The sequence below is a fragment of the Amphibalanus amphitrite genome, unplaced genomic scaffold, assembly GCF_019059575.1.
Source record: "Amphibalanus amphitrite isolate SeventyFive unplaced genomic scaffold, NRLGWU_Aamphi_draft 000092F_arrow, whole genome shotgun sequence".
NCBI classification, from domain to species: domain Eukaryota; kingdom Metazoa; phylum Arthropoda; class Thecostraca; order Balanomorpha; family Balanidae; genus Amphibalanus; species Amphibalanus amphitrite.
In genome coordinates this window covers 61,089-81,795 of record NW_024881588.1, presented here as the reverse complement: position 1 = coordinate 81,795, position 20,707 = coordinate 61,089, and the positions used below count along the sequence as shown (strand labels likewise).

Sequence of the window (20,707 nt, the reverse complement as noted above, 5' to 3'; positions counted from 1 at the left end):
GGTCATGAAATTTTCAGGGTAGGTGTAAAATTGATCAATGCGAGGGTACTGAAAGTTTCGTCGCGATCGGCCGCTTTTTACGCGAGTTATTCGCGAAAAACCATGGGGGGGGGGGTCCATCCGACCCCCCCCCTACACATGCGAGGGTTAAAGATTGCACGATGAAGGCAGGAATAGCTAACGGACTTTCTCTGTTACATTTGAAGCAATGATGCTGATAAAGCCTGTTGATAAGCATCAATATTTCACATTTAGCTGACAAAAATATCTGACCTTAACAGATATAGGTAAAACAGAAAACTGCCGGCTAAACTCCGTTCGAGAAGGAAAGGTAAAAATATCGTCAGCTACATATTACCCCGCGGCCTCTTGGTGTTGAAGAAATTCGTTCCCTTCATTTGAAAATGGGCCTTGTACAAGGCCCTATCTTCAACATGGAGCGACCGTTAGTGTGACGTCACCTCGTTTAGTCATTCTGATTTAAATGGGTTTGTTCGTTGAAAAATCGCTGAAAACTTGGTCTGAACTTTGTTGTGGTGCCTACAGAGTAAAAAGAATCAGCTTTATGACAGTGATGTGGCCTGGGGAAGGAGGTAATTTTGGGCTGTGACGTCACATATTTGAAAGTTTGTGTTTGGAATTTGGGAAGCCTAAGATGTTTAATGAAAAATAAATGCCAGAACCGTGTTCCTGGTCATCCTATCTATAAAGTCGGGCACAATTTAACTGGTTTTAACAACATTTTAGAAGGTGGGATAGTCCCTTTAAATGATCGATTCTGCAGTGGTTAGCGCTAACGATTTCAAACCCCAGCAAACCTACCGTTAAAATAAAGCTGCCTCCACACACTGAATAAGATGTCTAATGAGGCAGTTAACAGTAAACATGCAGAACGAGATGGAATGGTACGACCAACTTGCGTTTTTTTTTATTATTACAATAGATCAACGGTAGTGTGTCCTCTGCCCAATATTCGCAAATATTAGAACATTTGAGAGGCATGATTAAGTACAGATTGGATGCATATAAGGCATACCAGACGCCAGTATCCAGGCGATCGCTTCTGCAAACATATACCTAATCGGTAACGATTGCAAGAATAGCAGCTTGCCCAGCGCACAGCTCAAGCACCTCAGTAACTAGCGTGGGTGGTGGCGTTACTGAAGGGCATGTATAATTCTAGGCACTACTAGTTATTCATGAGCAGCAGTAGTTGCCCTTTCAGCAGGTGTGATGCATTGCATTGCGTGTCGCCGCCTCTCCTCGCCGCCGGTTCAACAGACGCCCAACAGGCCGATCACCAGACCGACGGGTGCCATTTCGTGACTGCATGACCCCGCCAAAGCAGGACTGGTGCAGTTGTTTTCGCTATCAGAGTGGACATTGCAAATGACAACGTTTTTCTGAGACATAGCTATTGACATAGCCGTAATTAATTGAAGGAGGTTCCCTCAAGCAGCTGTCCACATAAAGGTAAAAGAAGGGTATACTGTAGTCTGTACAAAACTTTAGTTAATTACTTGCCTTATTGGTGTCTGAAGCTGCCAGTTGGATACCAGAACTGCAGTGAACGCCAGGTGTCAGTTCCATAGACCGCAACTGTTTGTGTGAGGCCGATATCGGTTTGGCTCCGCGTCCCTCTTTCATCTAATCACAGCGCCTGCAGCGCGGGAGCTCTGCGGCACAGCATCAGTTCAGGCGCTAACTACTAGCGCCATCTATGGACGGAATCACAACCTATACTGACGCCCGCGACACATACATACTGGACAAATAACCATTACTTCAGCTGACATACCGGACCAGTGACGTACCCAAGGGGGGGCCACGGGGGCCATGCCCCCCCCCCCTGAGCGCCCCGGATATTTTTTTTTTTAAACACTGGATAAAACGTCTTTTACTCGGAAGAAAAATTGATATTAAAGTTTCATTTATGTGCCCTGGTTACCCGAGGGGCCCATGCAGTCATCCAAGGGCCCCCAGTTTCCTGGGCCCCTGGTCGCCTAGAGGGCCTCTGGTAGCCGGGGGCCTGGTCTCATGGGGGCCCCTGATAGCCTGTGGCCCCTAGTCGTCTAGGGGGCCCTGGTCGCATGGGGGGCCTCTGGTCGCATGAGGCCCCTGATCGCCTGGGGGTCCCTAGTCGCCCAGGGGGCCCCTGGTAGCCGGGGGGCCTGGTCGCATGGGGGCCCCTGGTTGCCTGGGGCCCCCGGTCGCCCCTAGTCGCCTGACCCCCCACCATCGAAAGGTTCTGCATGACTCCCGGGGGCCCCCAGGTGACCTGGGGGGCCCCTTCGAAAGCAGGTGGCCCCCTCCTGGGCGAAATCCTGGGTATGTGCCTGTACCGGACGATGAAGAACTTCACGTATGTAGAATTCGTCCCCTCTATCCTTTCAAATCACTCGAGAATTGACGCCTGCATTTTCATAAACCAACGGCTGGCGAAAAAATGATTGCCTTTGTAACGAAATAAATTGTCCCACAGCCATGCGATCGTGCGTAGCCTGGTGCTCACCCCGAACACTAATGAGTTTCAAACAGAGGGTCGGAGCGAGTCCTGTGTCTGACGCCTAACAGAGCCCCTCCTCCTCCTCCCCAGCCCCCTGGCGCCAATCAGCGTTCTCTTTATGCGTGTCCGAGAGCCGAGACCGGCGCGGCCAGTCTTAATGACACGCTTCAGCGCCACCCTTGCCGTCGACGGCCAATTCGCCCCGGGGGCACACGCGGAGGTGGGGAGTGGGCGGGGGAGGGACGGGTGGGGGGGGGTCGGAACTTTGGAGCGCTGTGCGCGGAGTGAGTGAGTTAGTGTCGTAATGGTGCGAGTTGCAGAGTGTGGGAGGACAGGCGGGCAGAGGCGGGGGTCAGAGGGTACCTTCGCGGCAGCCGCGTGTGCGTGACGGGGGTTTAGATTCCCAGCGTAAAGCTCAAATGTGCGGTATTAGGGAGTAAGTACCAGTAATAGTGTGACTTGTGAGTGCTTTTAACTTTGTGCTTTTAAATATTACCCGATTGATATAAGAGCTAGAAAGATTATACCTATATACGTATAACAGAAAATTAACTAGTTACATTAAAGGGACAGTATCACCATTTTGATGAAATTTGACATTGCATAGGCCCCACCTTTCTGGTCCGGGAACTGAAGACCGATCCTCGAAGCTCCACACCGTTATCCCGCTATCGCCGCTCAAAGTACGAAAGGTGTACCACACTTTGAATCGTGCTTCACTATCTTCACTGTTTAAATGTTTGCGCCGTTTTGAATTGACCGCCAGTAATAAAACTTTTACCCTGGTCATTTCATCAAATTTTATAAAGCCAAAACGTTTTTCGCACTTATTCATCACCGTTAAATTCATTAAATAGTCGTAGGCAATTTCCGCTGTTTCCTTCGGATTCTAGCGGCTCAACAAAGGAATTCCTCCAGCTTGAATCACAATCTCCCTCCAATGTATGACGTTTATCACGTGATTGTCACGTGATATTTTCTCCCATTGTCAATTGTCACGTCCAATTGTCACTCCCTCCAATTGTCACGTTATATTTTTATAGGCAATACCTAAGGCTACCTCTCACTAAGGACAACTCAATCAGAAGAACGACCGCGTAAGCGTAGCGTCAATAATGTATTATCTGCGCCAGTTCTGTAGTAATTTTGCATGCTTCCAAACTGGCGGCCATGCTTGTATAGTGGTGGTTCGCTCATGAAAATGAATCATGAAAATGAAATGTGGTTGCAATATTTTTCACCGAGTTCGGTCCTCAAACTATGTTTTTCTGATTCAGAAAAATAAGAAATGCTAGTAAAAAAAAAATCAGCTCCATGCATGGATTTTTTTTTCGATGATACTGTCCCTTTAAAGCCGTAGTGTTAAGTGGACACCATGGCAGCTTGACAAGCCTTCCTCCACAGATGCAACCGGAAACATCTCACCAGCCGAAAAAGTGAACCGAAGTAAGCGGTTCAGTTGACTTCGGATTCTAAAGCATTACTAGTAAGACACCCTGCAATCATCTTTAATCCCGTGCTAGACCTGCCGCCAAAGTTTCAGTCACAGTCAGGTAACAGCCACGACAACCGATGAATGAATAGTGGGCGCACGTGAGCGCGGCTATAGCCGTAATATGCACCCGGTGCAGTGACCTTTGGCCGCAATTTGCATATGTTCTGCGGGCGCAATGACGGCCGGCGGCGGCCAATGGCCGGGCCAGACGGCGCTCCGTCAGCACGGGCGACACTCGGCTGAACAGACTGATTGCTCCGCGAATCAAATGGTCGCCGCTAACAGCCTGTCATGCTAATGCGTCAAACTGGTCGCCGCCGCGCCGCTGATGAGCGCCCGGAGAGAACGTCATTACTTGCCCCGCTCAAAAGTTCCCGACTGGAAATAGGCTCCCGGGACGGTGTTAGGTAAGTTGGGATGGCTCTCAGGTGGTTATTAATGGTCAGTTATTGATTGCCGCTTTTTAAGGATTGTTGAACCTGCTTCTCTCAGCTTGCTCCTTCGCAAGGAGCTTGCATAACCAATACGAAGGCTCTCGGGTGTTTCCAAAGAAGCGTGCAAATGCATTCATTCGTTGTAAAGATTCATATCAAAAGGACTTCCCACCACGACATGAGACACCTGACCAACTTAGATGGCATCATTAGGTCCCGTTACTGCTCTGCACACAGCACCTAACGTGGCACCTTGGCCAACGGAGCCTTCCCCAGCTACATGAAGACAACCAGCGCGATAGGGTTCATCGTAGTAGCGGTTACTTCGACAAGATTCGAGACCTAATGACGGTTTCGCACACCAAAGATGATCTGTATGTAGAGATCAGACGTTCAGTACGTCATAAGATCTCGGGTTCTGCAGTTACATAACCTTCGCAAAAACGCTTCCGTTGACGTACATCATTGTAAGAATGACCGGGACTGGGAGTCGCATATCAGGGGATGTTTCGCCGAGAATAAGTAGGAATATTTGCTTTCAATACGGTGGAGATCACGCATCCGCTGACTTCTGGCCGGCGATCAGCTAAGAGCTACGTTTCCAGCGCGAAACGAGTTACAGCGAACGAGGGGCACACACCGGGGAGGGAGGGATGGGAGCTGGGCTCGAGGGAAGACCCGTGTATAGTTATCATAAGAAAAGAAGACAAAATAGCCCGTCCCATATACTATCCCTCCCCACTAAACAATACTTTAACTGGAACTGTATTAAAACTAGACGAACATTTCTTCACACGGCGAAAGCAATAGATTTCAAACACTGTTCCACACCACTAGAAATCGAACACTCAGCGCAGAGACACCGTAAGGCACGATGTCTAATTGGTCCATGGGTTTGATTACCGAATACCGTAAGGCATATGAAACTGGTATACAACCGACAGCCAACGAGGGAATGGAAGATTCGTCTTGATTCCAGTTAGGTCATAGAACAGTCTGAACAGATCATATGGAACACACATCAATAAAAGCATGGCAAGTACATTAGTAGCGTTCAGTCTTCACACTAAATCACACAGTCAGCGTATAATACGCAACTAATTACAGCACATAAGTTGTCCCTAGATAAAGACCCTATGTAGTATGCGGGAGCATCCCGGTGAACTGAATTTAAGAAAAACTTAGCTGCAATTTGAATGGCTGCCCTAAGTGCGTTAAAACATTATGCTATCAAGTTGTTTTGTTAATATGAAAAATAAACCTTTCTAATTGAATGTATCAATCAGTAAATGACGTCTGAGTGAGACCCCATAAATGCAGTACAATGCCACGTAGTTAGGTATATGGCACCAATTGTTAAATGCTCCACTCCTCGCTATAAGTCGCTATAAGAAGTGTCCGGCCCACGCCAGATCGCTGGGCGATCGTTACTCGTTAAAAGGCAGCGTTTGGTTCGTTACAATTCACTCCGACCCAAAGAGAATCAACTGACTCATGGAAGCGATATCTCCGGGCAAGGCGGCACATTTCAAGGCAGTATGACTATTAGAACCGCCTGTAGTCAAGCTTTACCCTCACAATGAAAGAAGCCTGCTAAGACAGCTTACCTACCCGCACTCGTTCGAAGACGCACACACAGCTTGGTCCTGTTCAGTCTGGGAGGCATGGTTCCCTTGGCTTAGATTCGACTATTACACACACGTCATTATACCCAGAGACTCTCACCAGTTTCCACACAGCCGAACTGACCAATGAGCACGCGGTACTAGGGGTGACTACTCCTCACCTTACTCCTCTAGGCGGTACAGCCGAGACCGGAGTCACGCCCGGTCTCAGCTCCGAGCGGGGCGACCTTCATACCTTCCGGAGACAGACGCTGGAGCGAGTCATCCTGGGACGAGTCATCCCGAGACGACTCTGACTCCGACTCCGGCTCGAGATGAGTTATCATGTCTTCCTTCCATCGAAGCTCTTTTCCATTCGTCGTTGCAGCACTTTTCATGTCTGTCTGACCCTTAGCAGATTCTCCAGTTTCAAGAAACACGGAATCTGTGTCCCCATTCAGAGTGATTGAAGGAACACTTCCTTTTGACACTCCGCTCTCAAGCGACTCATTCACAGCAGTGGTCGTTCTCTCAGACTTTGAGGTCGGTTTCACACTGGCCACGTCCAGACCCAGCCGTTTGTCCGCCTCAGAGTCCCACTCGGGGCTGTTCGACTCTTCCTTTACAGCCGACATGGCGGACCTGTCGCCGCGACTGGCACCGTTCTGAGTAGTTGCCGGCAAGTCCCGCTCGGCGGCGCCACTGTCGCCCGGTGCGGGCCAGGTGGCGGTACGATCGCCGAGGATGCGGCGCCGACCGGAGGGACGCAGAATGTGCTGCCCGAACTGCGGGAGACAGAACAGATATGTTAGAACAGTGACGCCGAAAATCAGCATGGGATAGAAAGACAAACGGATCATTGAATAAACGGCGTAAAAAATGTTTGTCATCAGAACACGTCACGTACTTTGAAGAAATGAGAGCAAGTGCAACAGCTGCCAGACATACGTGAAAAAGGAACACCGTTCCGTGCTTCTTTCCTCAGGATACTGAAATCCTTCTCCTCCACGCCGCAACCCCCTCCGGGCTGGACAGGCAACTTTATCTCAAGAGGGCTGCTCCCGAGGGAGCGCACCCCGTAGCCGGGTGCAGTGAGTACCAGGGTTGTGCTTGACTCATGAGTCGAGTCAGAAATTTGACTCAACTCTGACTCAAATGAGTCAGATTTGAGTCGAGTCGGATAAAATGTTGAGCTGTTGAGTTGAGTCAGAGTTAAATCGGACAAAAATATTAAGGCGTTGAGTTGAGTCAGTGTTGAGTCAGTAAAATAACTTTTGACATTGGGTAGAGTCAAACATTCAGGAACATGAGTCAGCTGACTCAACTTTCTAGAAACAAGCTTGTCATTCCCCCCCCCCCCTGCTTAACAACTTCGCCCTAGCCCTGCTGCCGGATTTTTTCACCCCCCCCCCCGCTCAACAACTTTTTATCTGAGTCAATTTTGAGTCAACTCACTTGACTCAACAAAAAATTGAGTCAAGTTTGAGTTGACTCATATTTTCATGAAGCCGCTTGAGTCATGAGTAGAGTCAAGGGAAAAAATCAGCTCCTTGTTTGAGTCAGAGTTGAGTCAGGGGTTTCTGAAATTGAATGATGAGTCAAGTCGACATTTTTTTTTTGCGTCGAGCACAACCCTGGTGATTACCTTGGGGCTGGTCGGCCTGTCTTTCGGGACGGGCTCAGCCCCGGTGACTCGCTAGGGTGCCTGCCCAGACCAATGACGTCTCCCCCTAATTTCTATCATCCTTCCGGCTCTGAAATGGCCTCGTCAGACCGAAAGGGCCTAACTCAACAAAACAAACTGAAAAAGGAAACCAAACCACTGACCACTTCGTCTCCAATCCCACCCTATCTACCCACTGTTCCCCAGCTGAGAACCCCACCACCATCCGCCCCGCCGTGCCACTGACCAGCGGCGTGGTGCTGTTGGCCGCGCCGGGCTGATTCCTCTCCGCCTGACGCGGCGGCGGCGGGGGCACCTTCTGCCGCAGCTGGAACTGGCGCTGCGGCGCCGCCTGGTGGTGCTGCACGTGACTGTACTTCTTCTCCTGGTGCTGGCTCGGTGAGTGGTCGTCGCCGTCTTTATCCGGACTGTCCTGGATGTGCGCGAACCTGCGGCGCAGCGCAGCCGCCAGCATGGCAGCCGGGTCGAGCGGGTCGGCCGGTTTGGGCGCCACGCGCAGCGGAGTGCCGCCAGGCGACCTGGGGATGGGAGATTGGCGTGTGAGGCCCTCCGTCAGACCCGGGTGGTGGGAGGAATACGCAGAGTGCACCACGACGCGGTAACTATTGACAGAAGGCGTCAGAGCTGGGACGCCCGACGAACACAGCTATACCATGTTTGATGAATCTGTAACCCGAAACCACTACCAGAAATGAGTACTTAAGCTCACACTCACACAGCTACCCATCACAACTGCTCACCCGGCAAAGGTTCATCTCTTACCTCCCGTTAAGGCACCACCCCATCCACCAGTTATACCACTACCATCACCTCACCTCTCGACCCGTTTGAGTCGCACGGAGCCCATTCCTCGCAGCACGTCCGTCATTGAGGGCACTGAGAGGCGCCGATCTCCCGTCTCCCCCTCCCCTCCGCCAGCGTCCCCGCCCCCTCCTCCGCCGGCCGCAGCGCGGTTCTTGGCGATCTGCTCCTTCAGGGACAGAGCTGCCGACCCGCCGCCGGGCGGTGGCGGTGGGGGCGGGGGAGGTGGAGGGGGCGGTGGAGGGGGTGGTGGGGGCGGGGGAGGTGCGCCCCCGGCAGGGGTAGGCCGCGGAGGAGTGGGCGCCGCGATAAGAGTTGATGAGAGCAGAGGGCTGTCGGGCCGAGACGTGTTGGCGCGGAGCAGCGCTGTAACAAGGCGGAAATTACAGTTGTAGTTGGTGTAACAACAACACGTTATCTCTTAGTGACACAGTCGTCAAACAGTTTCGACTTATTTCAAAGTTATCATGTTTTTTTATTACATGTCACACCATCCTATTCATTGTTTCATAGTTCCAACTCTCCAGTCATGTAAATATCATGTTATGAATTATGATACATCCAATCATGAAATCACTATTCACAACAATCACATCTCATTTAACGAGACCAGTCTGCAGTATCACGAGCATGTTCAGTATCCAACTGATGAGCTCAAGGGCCCGCCCATAACATCCCCACTCCTATATTGGTCTCGCTTCTGTGCAGCTCCCTATTACCTGCAATGTACTCGCTCTCGGGTAAGTGCCCATTTACCTTGATTGAGAGTTCACAAGTGCCACTTTACCTTACTCGAACTCTCACTCTAAGCTCTCGCTTTAGCGTAAGTTGCCTACCTTTATTGCACTTCCGCCCCAGCACGTGCGATGCGTGAGTCAATTTATTTAGATTCATGGAAGGAACCCGTGCCAGTTGGTCTTTATTAAACTCAATCTCGGTAGTGCTATTACCTTCATTGCATTCTCGTTCCAGTACGATGGCAGCCACTTGCGCTCTGAGCTTGGCCAGCTCCTCCTCCAAGCTTTGTAACTTCGCTGTATCCACCGTGGTCGACTGCAATGGAATAGGGAATGTTGTTATAAAACAAGATTAACGCTTCAGACTAAGCTTTTGCTTGCCCTGGACCTTGCCTGTCAAAGTTACGATAATTTGCAATCTAGCCAGAAAAAGTTATCAAAGGAAAGTGAAAAAACATGATGGCATACGGATTTTAATGGTTCATAGGAGTTCGCTTCAAAAAAAGGCAACGCTGCCTAAGTGCATAACGGTAAGTAAATGTCTCCACGTTCTACATATATCTGCCGCTCGAGCAGTGGTGCGCTCACCTCGGTCACATCTCCGTCGAAGAAGCTGGCCCGCCGGTCGGTGGGACTGTCAGCACGGGGCGACTCCCCGTCACACAGCTCGGGCCGCGCCGAGAGCGGCTCGTCGTCCCCGCTCGCCAGACTGCCCGTCAGACTCATCTGGCTGGCCGAGCGGGCCAGACTGAGCTGACTGGCCGAGCGCGCCATGCTCATCTGACTGCAGGAGCGCGCCATGCTCCAGCGGCTATCGGAGCGTATGAGCCGTATACGGGGCCGGGGTACGGCCGGGAGGGGCAGCAGCCAGCCGACCAGGCGCACCACCGACCGGTGCCGGCCGCAGCGGCGGAACAGCAGCGCGTGCACCTGACGGACAGGGGGATGGTCAGAATGGGCCAGGTAACGGTCACCAGGGTCACAGAGGGAGCATGGTCATTATAGGGTAGGGCACGCAGGCTTAGAGAGGGTTCAACGTGCGATTCAAAAAGGAACGAGGGCGATGGTGGGGCACAAGTATCAGACCAGAACATATTGTGTCAAATTAACATTTGCATGGCAATAAAGTAGGTATACCAAAGCGGCTGCCGTGAAAAACAAACATTAGTACGTGCAAATGAGACAGTGAAAGACATGTATGTACGTCACATTGATCTGTCTAGCGTCCTCCCATCATATTGACAGGTGAAACCCCCGGCACCGCTCTGCACGTGACATTGACTGCGGGTCGCGTATCGCACGTCCATGGATAATTAGCGGGTAGCCGTGTGAGCCGAACATATGCCCTCCTGCGTACTGCCCGCCTGCGTACTGGTCAGTAGCAGGCCCTACACCCCCATAGCGCCCTCACATGGTAGCAGGGCCATTCCCTTGACGCAAGACCGGGTTTACGACGCGTGCGGATGTAGTGGTCGCTAGATAGGTACCTATATGTGTATCATAAGCAATGGCACAAGATATTGTGCTTAACATATACATACGTCAGGATTAACACATACCACCAGCCCGTGATGGCACACACATAATAACACCGAAGTGTCCCACTCCATACATACAGCTCCCTTGGCCACCCCGTCTGCAGAGCGCCACCACCCACCTCAGAGGCCACAGCGCGGATGGAAGCCTCCAGGCCGGTGTGGGTGAGCAGCAGCCATACCACCTCCTCGAGATCCGTCCGCAGCTCGTGGACGGCTCCCCGCACCAGCGACACCGGTCCGGCGGCGGTCTCCGGCTCCTCAGGACTGTCGGCCATCACTGTGGCAGACTGGGGATAGAATAGGCCATCATATTACACTAGTCTCAGGGTAGATAGACCCCATCACTGCACCAGCCTGGGGATATAGGGCTCCATCCCTGAAGTAGCCTGGGAAGTGGGAGGAGATATAAGGCTCCAGTAAGTACTGACCGCACCAGCCTGGAAGGTAAAGGACTCCATTACTGCAGTAGCCTGGGGGATATGTGGCTACACCATTACAATAGCCTGGGGATATAAGGCACATCACTGCAGTCATTCAGGGATGTAGGATCAATCAGGACATATTCGCTCATGGCCAGCAGCAGCTTCACCAAGGAACATACAGAAACAATGGCAAGTCCTCACTCTGAGTTATTGTTTTCAATGGGTGACAGACATTTGTTGGTGCAGATTTCATTTCAAGTCAGGATATCAAAGTTCAGGTGATGAGTTATGGTATGGTAGGTAGGTAAGTTGGTAGTGGGTAGTAGGTTGTAGGTAGGAAGGTAGGTTCTCAAGATAAGCTGCTATTTTTACTGGGTGAAACAGCCAGTCAGTTGGCAGATCTCCAATTCAGATCATCACAAGTGTTTCAGCCTGAGGAGCATGAACATTAAACATGTTTCAGAGCATGAGAATGGCAATATGGTACCAATTGTGGTACCAACTTGTGTGAATTCAATACCTATACAGTATGAATGTCTGATGTCATGTAGTTCTCAATCTGTCATGGAGTTTGGTACCTACAAATCATTCCATGTTTGCATTCAGTTTTTCAGAGTGCTGTTTGAAGCCAGTTTTTTATCAACAATAAGCAGGCATCAGGTTATTTTCCCCATATCAACATATGAAATCTACTTGCTGGCATTTCTTAGTCTCTTATTACTTATTAGTTATAAGTGAACCACACAGAGCATGTGAAAAAGCCTAAAAACACCAGCAAGCTGGCAGCCAGCTAGTAAGGCAGCATAGGTATAAGATAACCAAACTGCCCATGTTTCAGATCATTAGGCTCTCTTCAACACAAAGTTGTCATGCATTATCTTCAGTTTTTGTTTTGTCTTTTAATTTAAAGGGACCCTCCCACCTTAACATTAGATTTGAGATGAGATAGCCAAAATGGGGTCCCTGGCTCACAATTACCGGTTTCGGCACTCACAACATCGAGAAATGCCTTAAATCGGAAATATTGAATTTCAAAATTGCAGCATTTTGATTCAGAGGGGCTAATGCTTAGGAATACCCCTCTGAATGTGTGACGTCAGTGCAGATATCTAACGATTTTTAAATGTTTGACTAAAACGTTTTGTAGCACGCGGTGGTATATGCTATTTGCGCGCAACATCTGCCGCAAACGCCGCACTTCTAGAATAAAGTCGCTAGAAACAGCGGAGATCCCAAAAAAGTAAACAAAAGTAAAAGTCTAATATCTTGAAAACCGGTGAATATTTTTCGGTGAAATTTGGTAGATATTCGTTTTCGCTCTTTCTGAACCGAGCGACATCATTTTCATGCCAATTCATAAACTTTTTTGAAGGTGGGAGGGTCCCTTTAAGTAAAAAGTTAGGTGATATCCTCCTTTTGCACCATAGGCTAAAATACTGATCAGAAACCATACCATTTTTTTTTCAAAAACCATACAAAAACCTAGAAAATGTTTGAGCTCCTTGACTATGTCACTTCCTCATTGTCATCATACCACACTATGTCAATGTCACATCATTGATGTGAATGGTGTATTGGAAGTGGGACCAGTGGGCATCTCATTTCAATTTTGCCAATTTGTCAAGTTTTTAGTGGGTACAAATTGCAAAAACAGGAAATGACCAAATGTCAATATTAACCCTCGCCCGTATTGGTGTTTTTCCAGCCGCGAACGTATAAGGGGGGGTCCGTTGGACCCCCCCCCCTTGCCGTTTCGCCCCTGATCGAGCTAGAGCTTCGCGGAAAAAACGAGCGTGTTGCCCGTCACGAGAGGAAGCCGATGATACCTAATTTTAAGGTCCTAGGTCATTGGTTGACCTTGCAGGTCAGGTCAATGACCCAAAAGTCGGGAAAATCGGGACCTGTTAAAACGTCGTAAAGTGTGGCTGCTATGGGGTTTTTCGCGGCGCCGATCACGAATATCATGTTAGTTTTGATCACAGATGATGTCTTTATGCATTTAGTCCAGGTCGGGTCAGGTCAGGTCAGGTCAACCAGTAGGGGTCCTGCCGGGTATTCCTAGTAGGTGTCAACCGCCTCTGACAGCTTCGTAACATGTTACGAAGGTACCAAAACTACTTCGTAAACGTTCATATGGTTACTAGATTCGAATTCAGCTAAAAAAACTGGCCTAGAAACATGTAAAACTCGAAAAAGTGAACCGAGGTCACCAAAGGTCAATGACCTGACCTGACCTTCAGATGACCTTGACACCCACCCTAATGCATGGGGGCAACATCATATCACATGTTTGAACGCTTGAAACCACGAAAAGACTGCAAACGCGCGGCTAATGCGAGCCGACATACGCCGAATCGCGATTCCGGCCAAACATGGTCTCGAAAAGTAGGTCACAGGTCAAAGGTCATTGGGGTCAGGGTCATGAAATTTTCAGGGTGGGTGTAAAATTGATCAACGCGAGGGTACTGAAAGTTTCGTTGCGATCGGCCGCTTTTTACGCGAGTTATTCGCGAAAAACCATGGGGGGGGGTCCATTCGACCCCCCCACCTATACGGGCGAGGGTTAAAATACCAAAAACTGAAATTTTTATGCAAAAACTGTAGGCATAGCAACATCGTAATTCAAAACCCACAGCCCTTCCACAACCAACCAACATCAACACTTTCCGAGTTCTGGAGTGGGCACTTGAACTTGACACATGTTACATATGTTTGCTAGTAAATCTAAATTTACCATTATAAAAAATGCACAACTTGAGTGTTAAGCACCTGTTTAATTACAAATTTAGGTACCTCATTACTGAAAGTGGATTGCGGGAAGTCCACAAGAGCAAAAATCTGATCAATGAAAAAAGACAAAGGCAATCAAACAGCATACCAAACCTTTTTTGAAACATACGCACCTGTTGAACTCCAATTTCTCGGGTCCTATGAAATCATAAAATAAGCATTAAAAAACCCATAACAGGGTAAAAACTCCAAACCTTTCATTCATCAAACTTTCAAAACAGCACGGCGGCAGTCATGGAGGTGGCGTGACAAAAGTGGCAGAAAACTTTTCGGCTGTTTTAAAACGAAGTAACTAAATAAAAAACAACCACATTGTAATGCTATATAAGCAACTGCTAGTCGTGAATTTAACGATGAAGTCGCATCAAATCAATAAAATTGTGCAAAAAAAGTGGTATGACCTTTCATGTTAAAACTACTGTTAATTACTAAATATTATTTCACGATTGTGCAGTATTTCTATAACGGGTAGCGTGCGCGGCCAATGTATTGAGCCGATCGACCCCGTACCTATCAATCACCCCAGGCCCAATTACCTACTTTACCAATGTTGTCAACCGACAAAATGTCGACAAAATTTCTAAAAAAAACGAGTCATGTCATATCATATCAACTGATGGTCGGTGACCTCTGTGGTCAATCCCAAATCTAGAAGTCCTAGGGTAGAAATGTTCTTTTCTTTTCAAAATAAGGTCACCGAAAATTATCGTCAAACTGCATGACTTGCCTTGTCGTTCTCAGCCACGACGAATGGCATATGCTTGTTGTTTGGGAAAGTTAAACTTCGTAATATTGCCCGTTTCGTTTTTATCAAGAATTCATGGATTTGTGACTTCTTGCCACCGGGCTCGGGTTCCATTCGCCGATCCCCCCCCCCCCCCCAGATAGGAGGAACGGAAAAGCTTGTGGGCTGATGCTTGATAATTTGCACGGTGCTGCGGCCCTGACACGCGCTGAGCGGAAGTCTGGCGACGGCAGACAGCTTCCCCTCCCAGGGTGGGGCCGGAAGAGGGGAGGGGGCTCATGGACTCTGCAACGGCGCAGGCCGCAGAGCAGGGCCGTGTCCGTCTGACTGCAATGCGGTCTCGTCTCAGCCTGAGCCCTTATCGCAATGTCATGGATACGAAAAATGAGAAAATGTGCTCTTCGCAGAAAACTGAACGTTTTAACGGCACAACACAAAATGAATGATAGGGATTCACCACTTTCAGCTGTATGGCGTATCCAGGCGTACCTATACCTATAGGTACCCAGGAGCTAGGACGGATACGCATCTGTAAGACGTGTAGACGAGTAACGAGTTATAGCTTATGAATATTTAAAATTCACTAATTTTGTTGCAGCTATACTCTTCTTGCGTTATGACCAGCGACAAACGAATGATCGGTTACGATCAGTGGCAGGCGCCGCCTTCCGCTTCCGATATCATCTAACCGTCTCTCCGTATTTTTTCTGTTTCCGGCGCCTCCAGCGCGGAAATGTTCAGTGTTTCTGCGAGCGCCGACGGAGCCGAGCCGTGTCGGTCTCTCTGCTCCAGCGGCCGCGTGCTGCCATCGGTTAGGCGTCGTCGGTATCTGCGCGTGCGTCGCAGACGACGAGCACGCCGACGCCGACGATCAAACGGACCGGTCAGTGGTGCGTCGAGACGCCCGGCGGTCCAGAAGAGGATCGCGCATGGAGGTGAGAGCTATGCTGAGCGAGGGTTAGGGTGTATTGCCAGCACGTGTGAGGTACGATTTATAAATCGATGGGACATGGAAATTGAGGTAATTGGGATACATTGCGGTGTACCGTAAGGTCAGGTGTCAATGCCATGCGTCATGTTACTTGAAATTGTTGTCATTTTCCTAAACGTTTGGCCTTTGGGACGTTAAATGTTGACACGATAATGCCTTTATGTCTGAATTAATGTCTAAATCATTTACACCTATACCATGCTTCGTTCGGTGCGCCAGTTGCTTCCTACAAATTTCATTATTTTTACCTACTCGGCTCGGCCCGAACCTGAAATGGACTGCTTGTTCCGTAACCGCCTCTAGGTACATACGGTTTGGGTAAAGCCTATAGGCATGCGTTAGTCCCTTAGTCTTGGTGTTGTGTCTAGTCCTTTTTGCATCTGTCTCAAGTCTGTCCTCTAGCTATTTTATGCTCTTTATATCATAAGGACATCTCTATCCCAATCTTCATCGACTCATCTTATTCCCATCCTCATCCTTGATCACGCTACCTTGTCCAGGTGGACGGTCTTTATAGCCCGACAAGGCGACAACCTGAGGGGGACCGGACCATGGCCCCGGTAGCAGCCGCACGCCTCTCCCAGTAGTGACCGTTTGAGTTATTTAGGGCCTTGGTTTGAGTGACCGAGTAGTCCGTCCAACTGGGACACTCCCCGTCCAACGGGATGCCCGGCTAGTGCTGCGCTCCAGCCGGGCAGCCGCTGGTCGATTCAGCCCAATGCGATGCCTTGACCATAAATTTTCATCTTATGGCCTTGAAATGACCTAAACAGGTTCAGATCAAATGATCCAGCAACACAAAAACGAAGTGGTGGCAAGGGTCTTCCACTAAAAATGGGAAGGGAATCGATTGTTGGCCGCTGGGTGTCCACTTCTTTTCATGTGCTGCCTTGAGCGTGATATAAAAATCGAATTCCTATAGTAGAGCACATGCCCCAGCCCCCTCCCCCCCCCCCCCCCTAGCTGCGAGCTGCGACTACCATCGGATGCCATCTAGCAGTGAATGTGAATACAGCATGCAAGTCAAAATTCCTTTTCCGTTTATAAAATGCGTTGGAAGAAACCTTCATATGGAAGGAACACTTCCATATCTTCACAGGGCTTTTATTTTATAAATATATTTATTATGTAAATCTATTAAAATTATTTTCCCGGAATCAGAAATTATATTCAGAGCAAATGAACTAACTTTTTGAACAAAAAATGAATAATGTTTGCAATAAAGTCTTAAAACTTTATTTCAAAATGTTGTTTTTAGAGGCAAAATTGGCGATGTTCCTCCGAACACGAACCGACTGTAAACAAAAAATTGCAAATTACGAATTGAAGTTCTCGAAGAACTTTGGCAGTCGTCAGTCGATGGGCATTTATGATGATTCTTTTGAACTTAGGCTGGATGTGCTAATAAAATGGGAAGTATGTAACATATTGACACGACTGCATCGTTCCCAACAAGATTCATAGCGAAATGACTGCAAAAAGAACAAGAGTCGAGACAGAAGAGGAGTTTGAGTTGGTCGCATCGGTCGCATCAGCATGGGTCTCAATTCGTCTAATTGATCTTACGTAAGGAAAATTCAGCACCTTACCAAACCAACCTCTGCTTTTCAAACTTAACTTGACCTCAATAAGAAAAGGAAAAGAATGCGACGCGAGCTTCCAGTTATCCTCGAAAGTCGAAGGATTGATGCATTGGCATTGGCATGCCGAATGCCTACATCGGTGACTTTGAATTTTGAATGTTTCAGTATTTTTAGGAATAGGTTTTATTTCGATTTTATTTGCTTGGGTGCAGTTGTCTTATGTGCGGGTCGGTCAGAACTTGTGGACATTCAGTCGGCCACTTCGCGACTGATACAGCCGCAGTGGATGTTCGGACGATCGCCTAGCCCCATCCAAGGCTATATAAACCAGGTAGAACGCTCCCGACGAAGAAGTGGTGACAAGCGATAATTAGTAGCCGCGACCCTCTTTTGTTCAAAACTATATCCGCAAGCAGCATTTACAGGCTAGCGGAAATCGACCAATCGGCGTTCGGCAATACTCAACGCTGATTGGCCCGATGCTCGTGACGAAATTGCGGGGGACTGCAGCTATTCCCCTATGGCGTTTAATAGACTTACGGCTTTTGAAGGGGATTTGTACCAGTTTTTGTTGGGTTTGAGGCCATTTTTGAGCTTGGATATTCTTTCTGTGACTTTTGACTGTGTAATAACGACATTTAATCATAACATTTCTATATACTACCGGTGTCACATCGACCAAAAAGACCGTAAGTACATGGGATAGACGGACCACTGCTGATGGGGCCACACATGCCGGCGTGTGGTCATCGGAGGCCCATGAGGGCTCGACATAGGCCCTTCATGGGTCGGTATAGGCCCGGTGGGTCCAGTGCAAGCCTATCAGGGGCCGGTGCTGACCCAACAGGGCCCAGTGACATATAATGTAAGGCCGTCTAGGGACGTTGAGGGCTCATGGGGGCCATATAGGACCAATAGGGACCACATAAGCCAATCAGGGGCCATTTAGGCCAATAAAGGCACTTCAAGGGACTTGAAAAGGTCATTCAAGAGCTGTGGTGGGCCCATGAGAGGACGGCACTGGTCCAGCAGGTGCAGTCAGGGGATGTTGTACGGGTTTCTCAGTGGCCCATTTGGGCATATCAGTGACCAATTTAGACCCAGCAGTGGGCTTTGTAGACCTATCAGGGGCTGGTGATGGTTCATCAGGGGCCAGCGTTAGTCCATCGGGGCACGGCATATGCCCATCAGAGGTAATTGCGAGCCCACGCTGAACAATGCTGGCCCTTCAACGGCCCCATGGATCTACATTGACCCATGGGCCATGATGTGTCATGTATGCCCCTATGACAGGCCTACTCAGACCCCTGATGGACGTTCCCGGCCTCTGATGACCCTATGCTGAATGCAATTTAGACCCAGCAGTGGGCTTTGTAGACCTATCAGGGGCTGGTGATGGTTCATCAGGGGCCAGCGTTAGTCCATCGGGGCACGGCATATGCCCATTGCCCATCAGAGGTAATTGCGAGCCCACGCTGAACAATGCTGGCCCTTCAACGGCCCCATGGATCTACATTGACCCATGGGCCATGATGTGTCATGTATGCCCCTATGACAGGCCTACTCAGACCCCTGATGGACGTTCCCGGCCTCTGATGACCCTATGCTGAATGCTGATGGGGCTCTAAGAGTCTCCAATAACCCTTCGTCACCCCATTATTACCATACGCTGGCATTAGGGACCCCACATCAGCCGCAGGGCAGTCCGTACCATGACAGCATGTCTTTTCGGCCGATATTTCATCGGTAATATTTATCAAAATCATGATTTTATGGTGCCATTATATAGGTAACAGTCATAAGAAATATATTTCAACTCGAAAACAGCTCGAAACAGCATATAATTTTAAAGAAACCCCTCCGAAATCCAAAAGCCTATTCGGGTCCATAGAGAATAACTGCGGTCCCCCGCAATTTCGTCACGAGCGTCGGACCAATCAGCGTCGAGTACCGCCGAGCGCTGATTGGTGAATTTTCCGCTAGCGTGTAAGTACTGCTCACGGAACAAGAGTTCGTCGACAATCCTCCACAAACGTCTGTCACCATTTTTCATAATGCTTAACAGCCGGAGCGTACCCCCCTGGCCCCATCGGACGGCGCTGCCTGGTGCCCGCCTCCCAGCCCCCCCCCCCGACCCCCCCCCCCCCCGCAGCCATTCACCGATCCGAAAGAAGCGGCGGCCGGCCGTTCCAAGACGCTGCTGGGGCCGATCGGCCACGTCCGGACCCAATAGAGTCCGGCTAATGACCGGATCGATACCGGTCGGGAGGCGGCGGCCATTAGCGCAGCAAGGCGCCCGTCTCAGTTATTACAGACGACGGCGTAAGGCCGCCGCGGGTGGCGCTGAAAGACACGGGCGGGTGGGGTGGACGCATAGAGCCAGATCCGTCCTCCATCACTCACCGGGCTAAAAAGGTGTGATGTGGTTTTCAGCAGCGACACGCAATCTATACGTGACACGCGCCCAGGCGGTAGCGTGTGTATTGGCCATGCTGCATGGCGCACAGTGGGCCATTATAGGCTATATTGGCGAGCGGTATTGGGCACGATATGCATTTATTTCGACAGAACCGTGTGCTGACGTGATGTGTCAACTACGCCTATCCGTTTGTCGGCCGTGCCTTATCTGCATCATTTGTCCTCGCTAGGTCGAGGTCCTTGTGACATGTTTGCGTGCGTTTGCTTTCAGTGGACCCGATAAGGCAAGGTCGAGTATTTGACATGTTTCGCCCTTGTATCCTTCAGTTATACATGCAGACGTGTATCTGCAACACCAATTAACGCCTTACTGTACTGTATGATTATAATAGTACGTACTTACATCAGTTATTACCAGGCCTTTTCTGCCACCCCTTGCTGCACAGCTCTGGCCTAACCTGGCGTGTCTCGTCCACAGTGTGCTGAGGGGAGCGATCTGACACCACTGTGACCCTGACCTGACCTGACCCGGTGTGTCTCGTCCACAGTGTGCTGAGAGGAGCGGTCCGACGCCACTGTGACCCTGACCTGACCTGACCCGGTGTGTCTCGTCCACAGTGTGCTGAGAGGAGCAGTCCGACGCCACTGTGACCCTGACCTGACCTGACCCGGTGTGTCTCGTCCACAGTGTGCTGAGAGGAGAGGTCTGACACCTCTGTGAGTCGCCGTCCTCATCTTATCGGCTCCTCGGACTATGGGCGTACCCGGCCTTCCTTTCGGTGAGTAGCGCCGACCGAGAGGCGATTGGGTGTTCACCAAAGCGTTATACGCCGTCAGCCAACTCAATTCAGCGTAGCCAACCAACAGACTTTTCAACTCACCCTGCAGCACTCCAAAGCGCATCGACCCCCGCTCTGTCGCATTCAAAGGCGTGATGTATCCCCCAAGCAGGCGCACCT

The 20,707-nt window shown here is 49.7% G+C and overlaps 2 protein-coding genes across 3 annotated transcripts in view; one reads left to right on the top strand and one right to left on the bottom strand.

Annotated features, from left to right (window-relative positions):
• Window positions 1-5,187: 5,187 nt before the first annotated feature.
• Window positions 5,188-14,261, bottom strand: LOC122380138 (mitochondrial fission regulator 1-like). Its single transcript, XM_043362986.1, has 7 exons — window positions 14,125-14,261; window positions 10,919-11,086; window positions 9,850-10,191; window positions 9,475-9,577; window positions 8,539-8,890; window positions 7,950-8,241; window positions 5,188-6,824 (listed from the first exon to the last, which is right to left on the bottom strand). The coding sequence occupies exons 2-7, from the start codon at window positions 11,072-11,074 to the stop codon at window positions 6,231-6,233; spliced, it is 1,839 nt and encodes a 612-aa protein (XP_043218921.1). The 5' UTR covers window positions 11,075-11,086; window positions 14,125-14,261; the 3' UTR covers window positions 5,188-6,230.
• Window positions 14,262-15,495: 1,234 nt separating this feature from the next.
• Window positions 15,496-20,707, top strand: part of LOC122380137 (glycoprotein-N-acetylgalactosamine 3-beta-galactosyltransferase 1-like) — a 35,228-nt gene continuing 30,016 nt past the window's right edge. Inside the window, exons 1-2 of one of the 2 annotated variants that reach the window (XM_043362982.1) lie at window positions 15,496-15,691; window positions 20,437-20,527. In XM_043362982.1, coding sequence (XP_043218917.1) covers window positions 20,503-20,527 — 25 coding nt within the window. In that variant the 5' untranslated portion in view covers window positions 15,496-15,691; window positions 20,437-20,502. Of the gene's footprint in view, window positions 15,692-17,040; window positions 17,314-20,436; window positions 20,528-20,707 lie in introns of those variants that run through there. The other variant, XM_043362983.1, reaches the window with a different exon arrangement.

Coding starts and splice junctions, on each gene's coding strand:
- LOC122380138 (XM_043362986.1), bottom strand. CDS start 11,074: ATGGCCGACAGTCCTGAGGAGCCGGAGACCGCCGCCGGACCGGTGTCG. Junction 9,578..9,849: donor TCGACGGAGATGTGACCGAG/GTGAGCGCACCA, acceptor ATTCCATTGCAG/TCGACCACGGTGGATACAGC. Junction 6,825..7,949: donor CCAACAGCACCACGCCGCTG/GTCAGTGGCACG, acceptor TGTCTCCCGCAG/TTCGGGCAGCACATTCTGCG.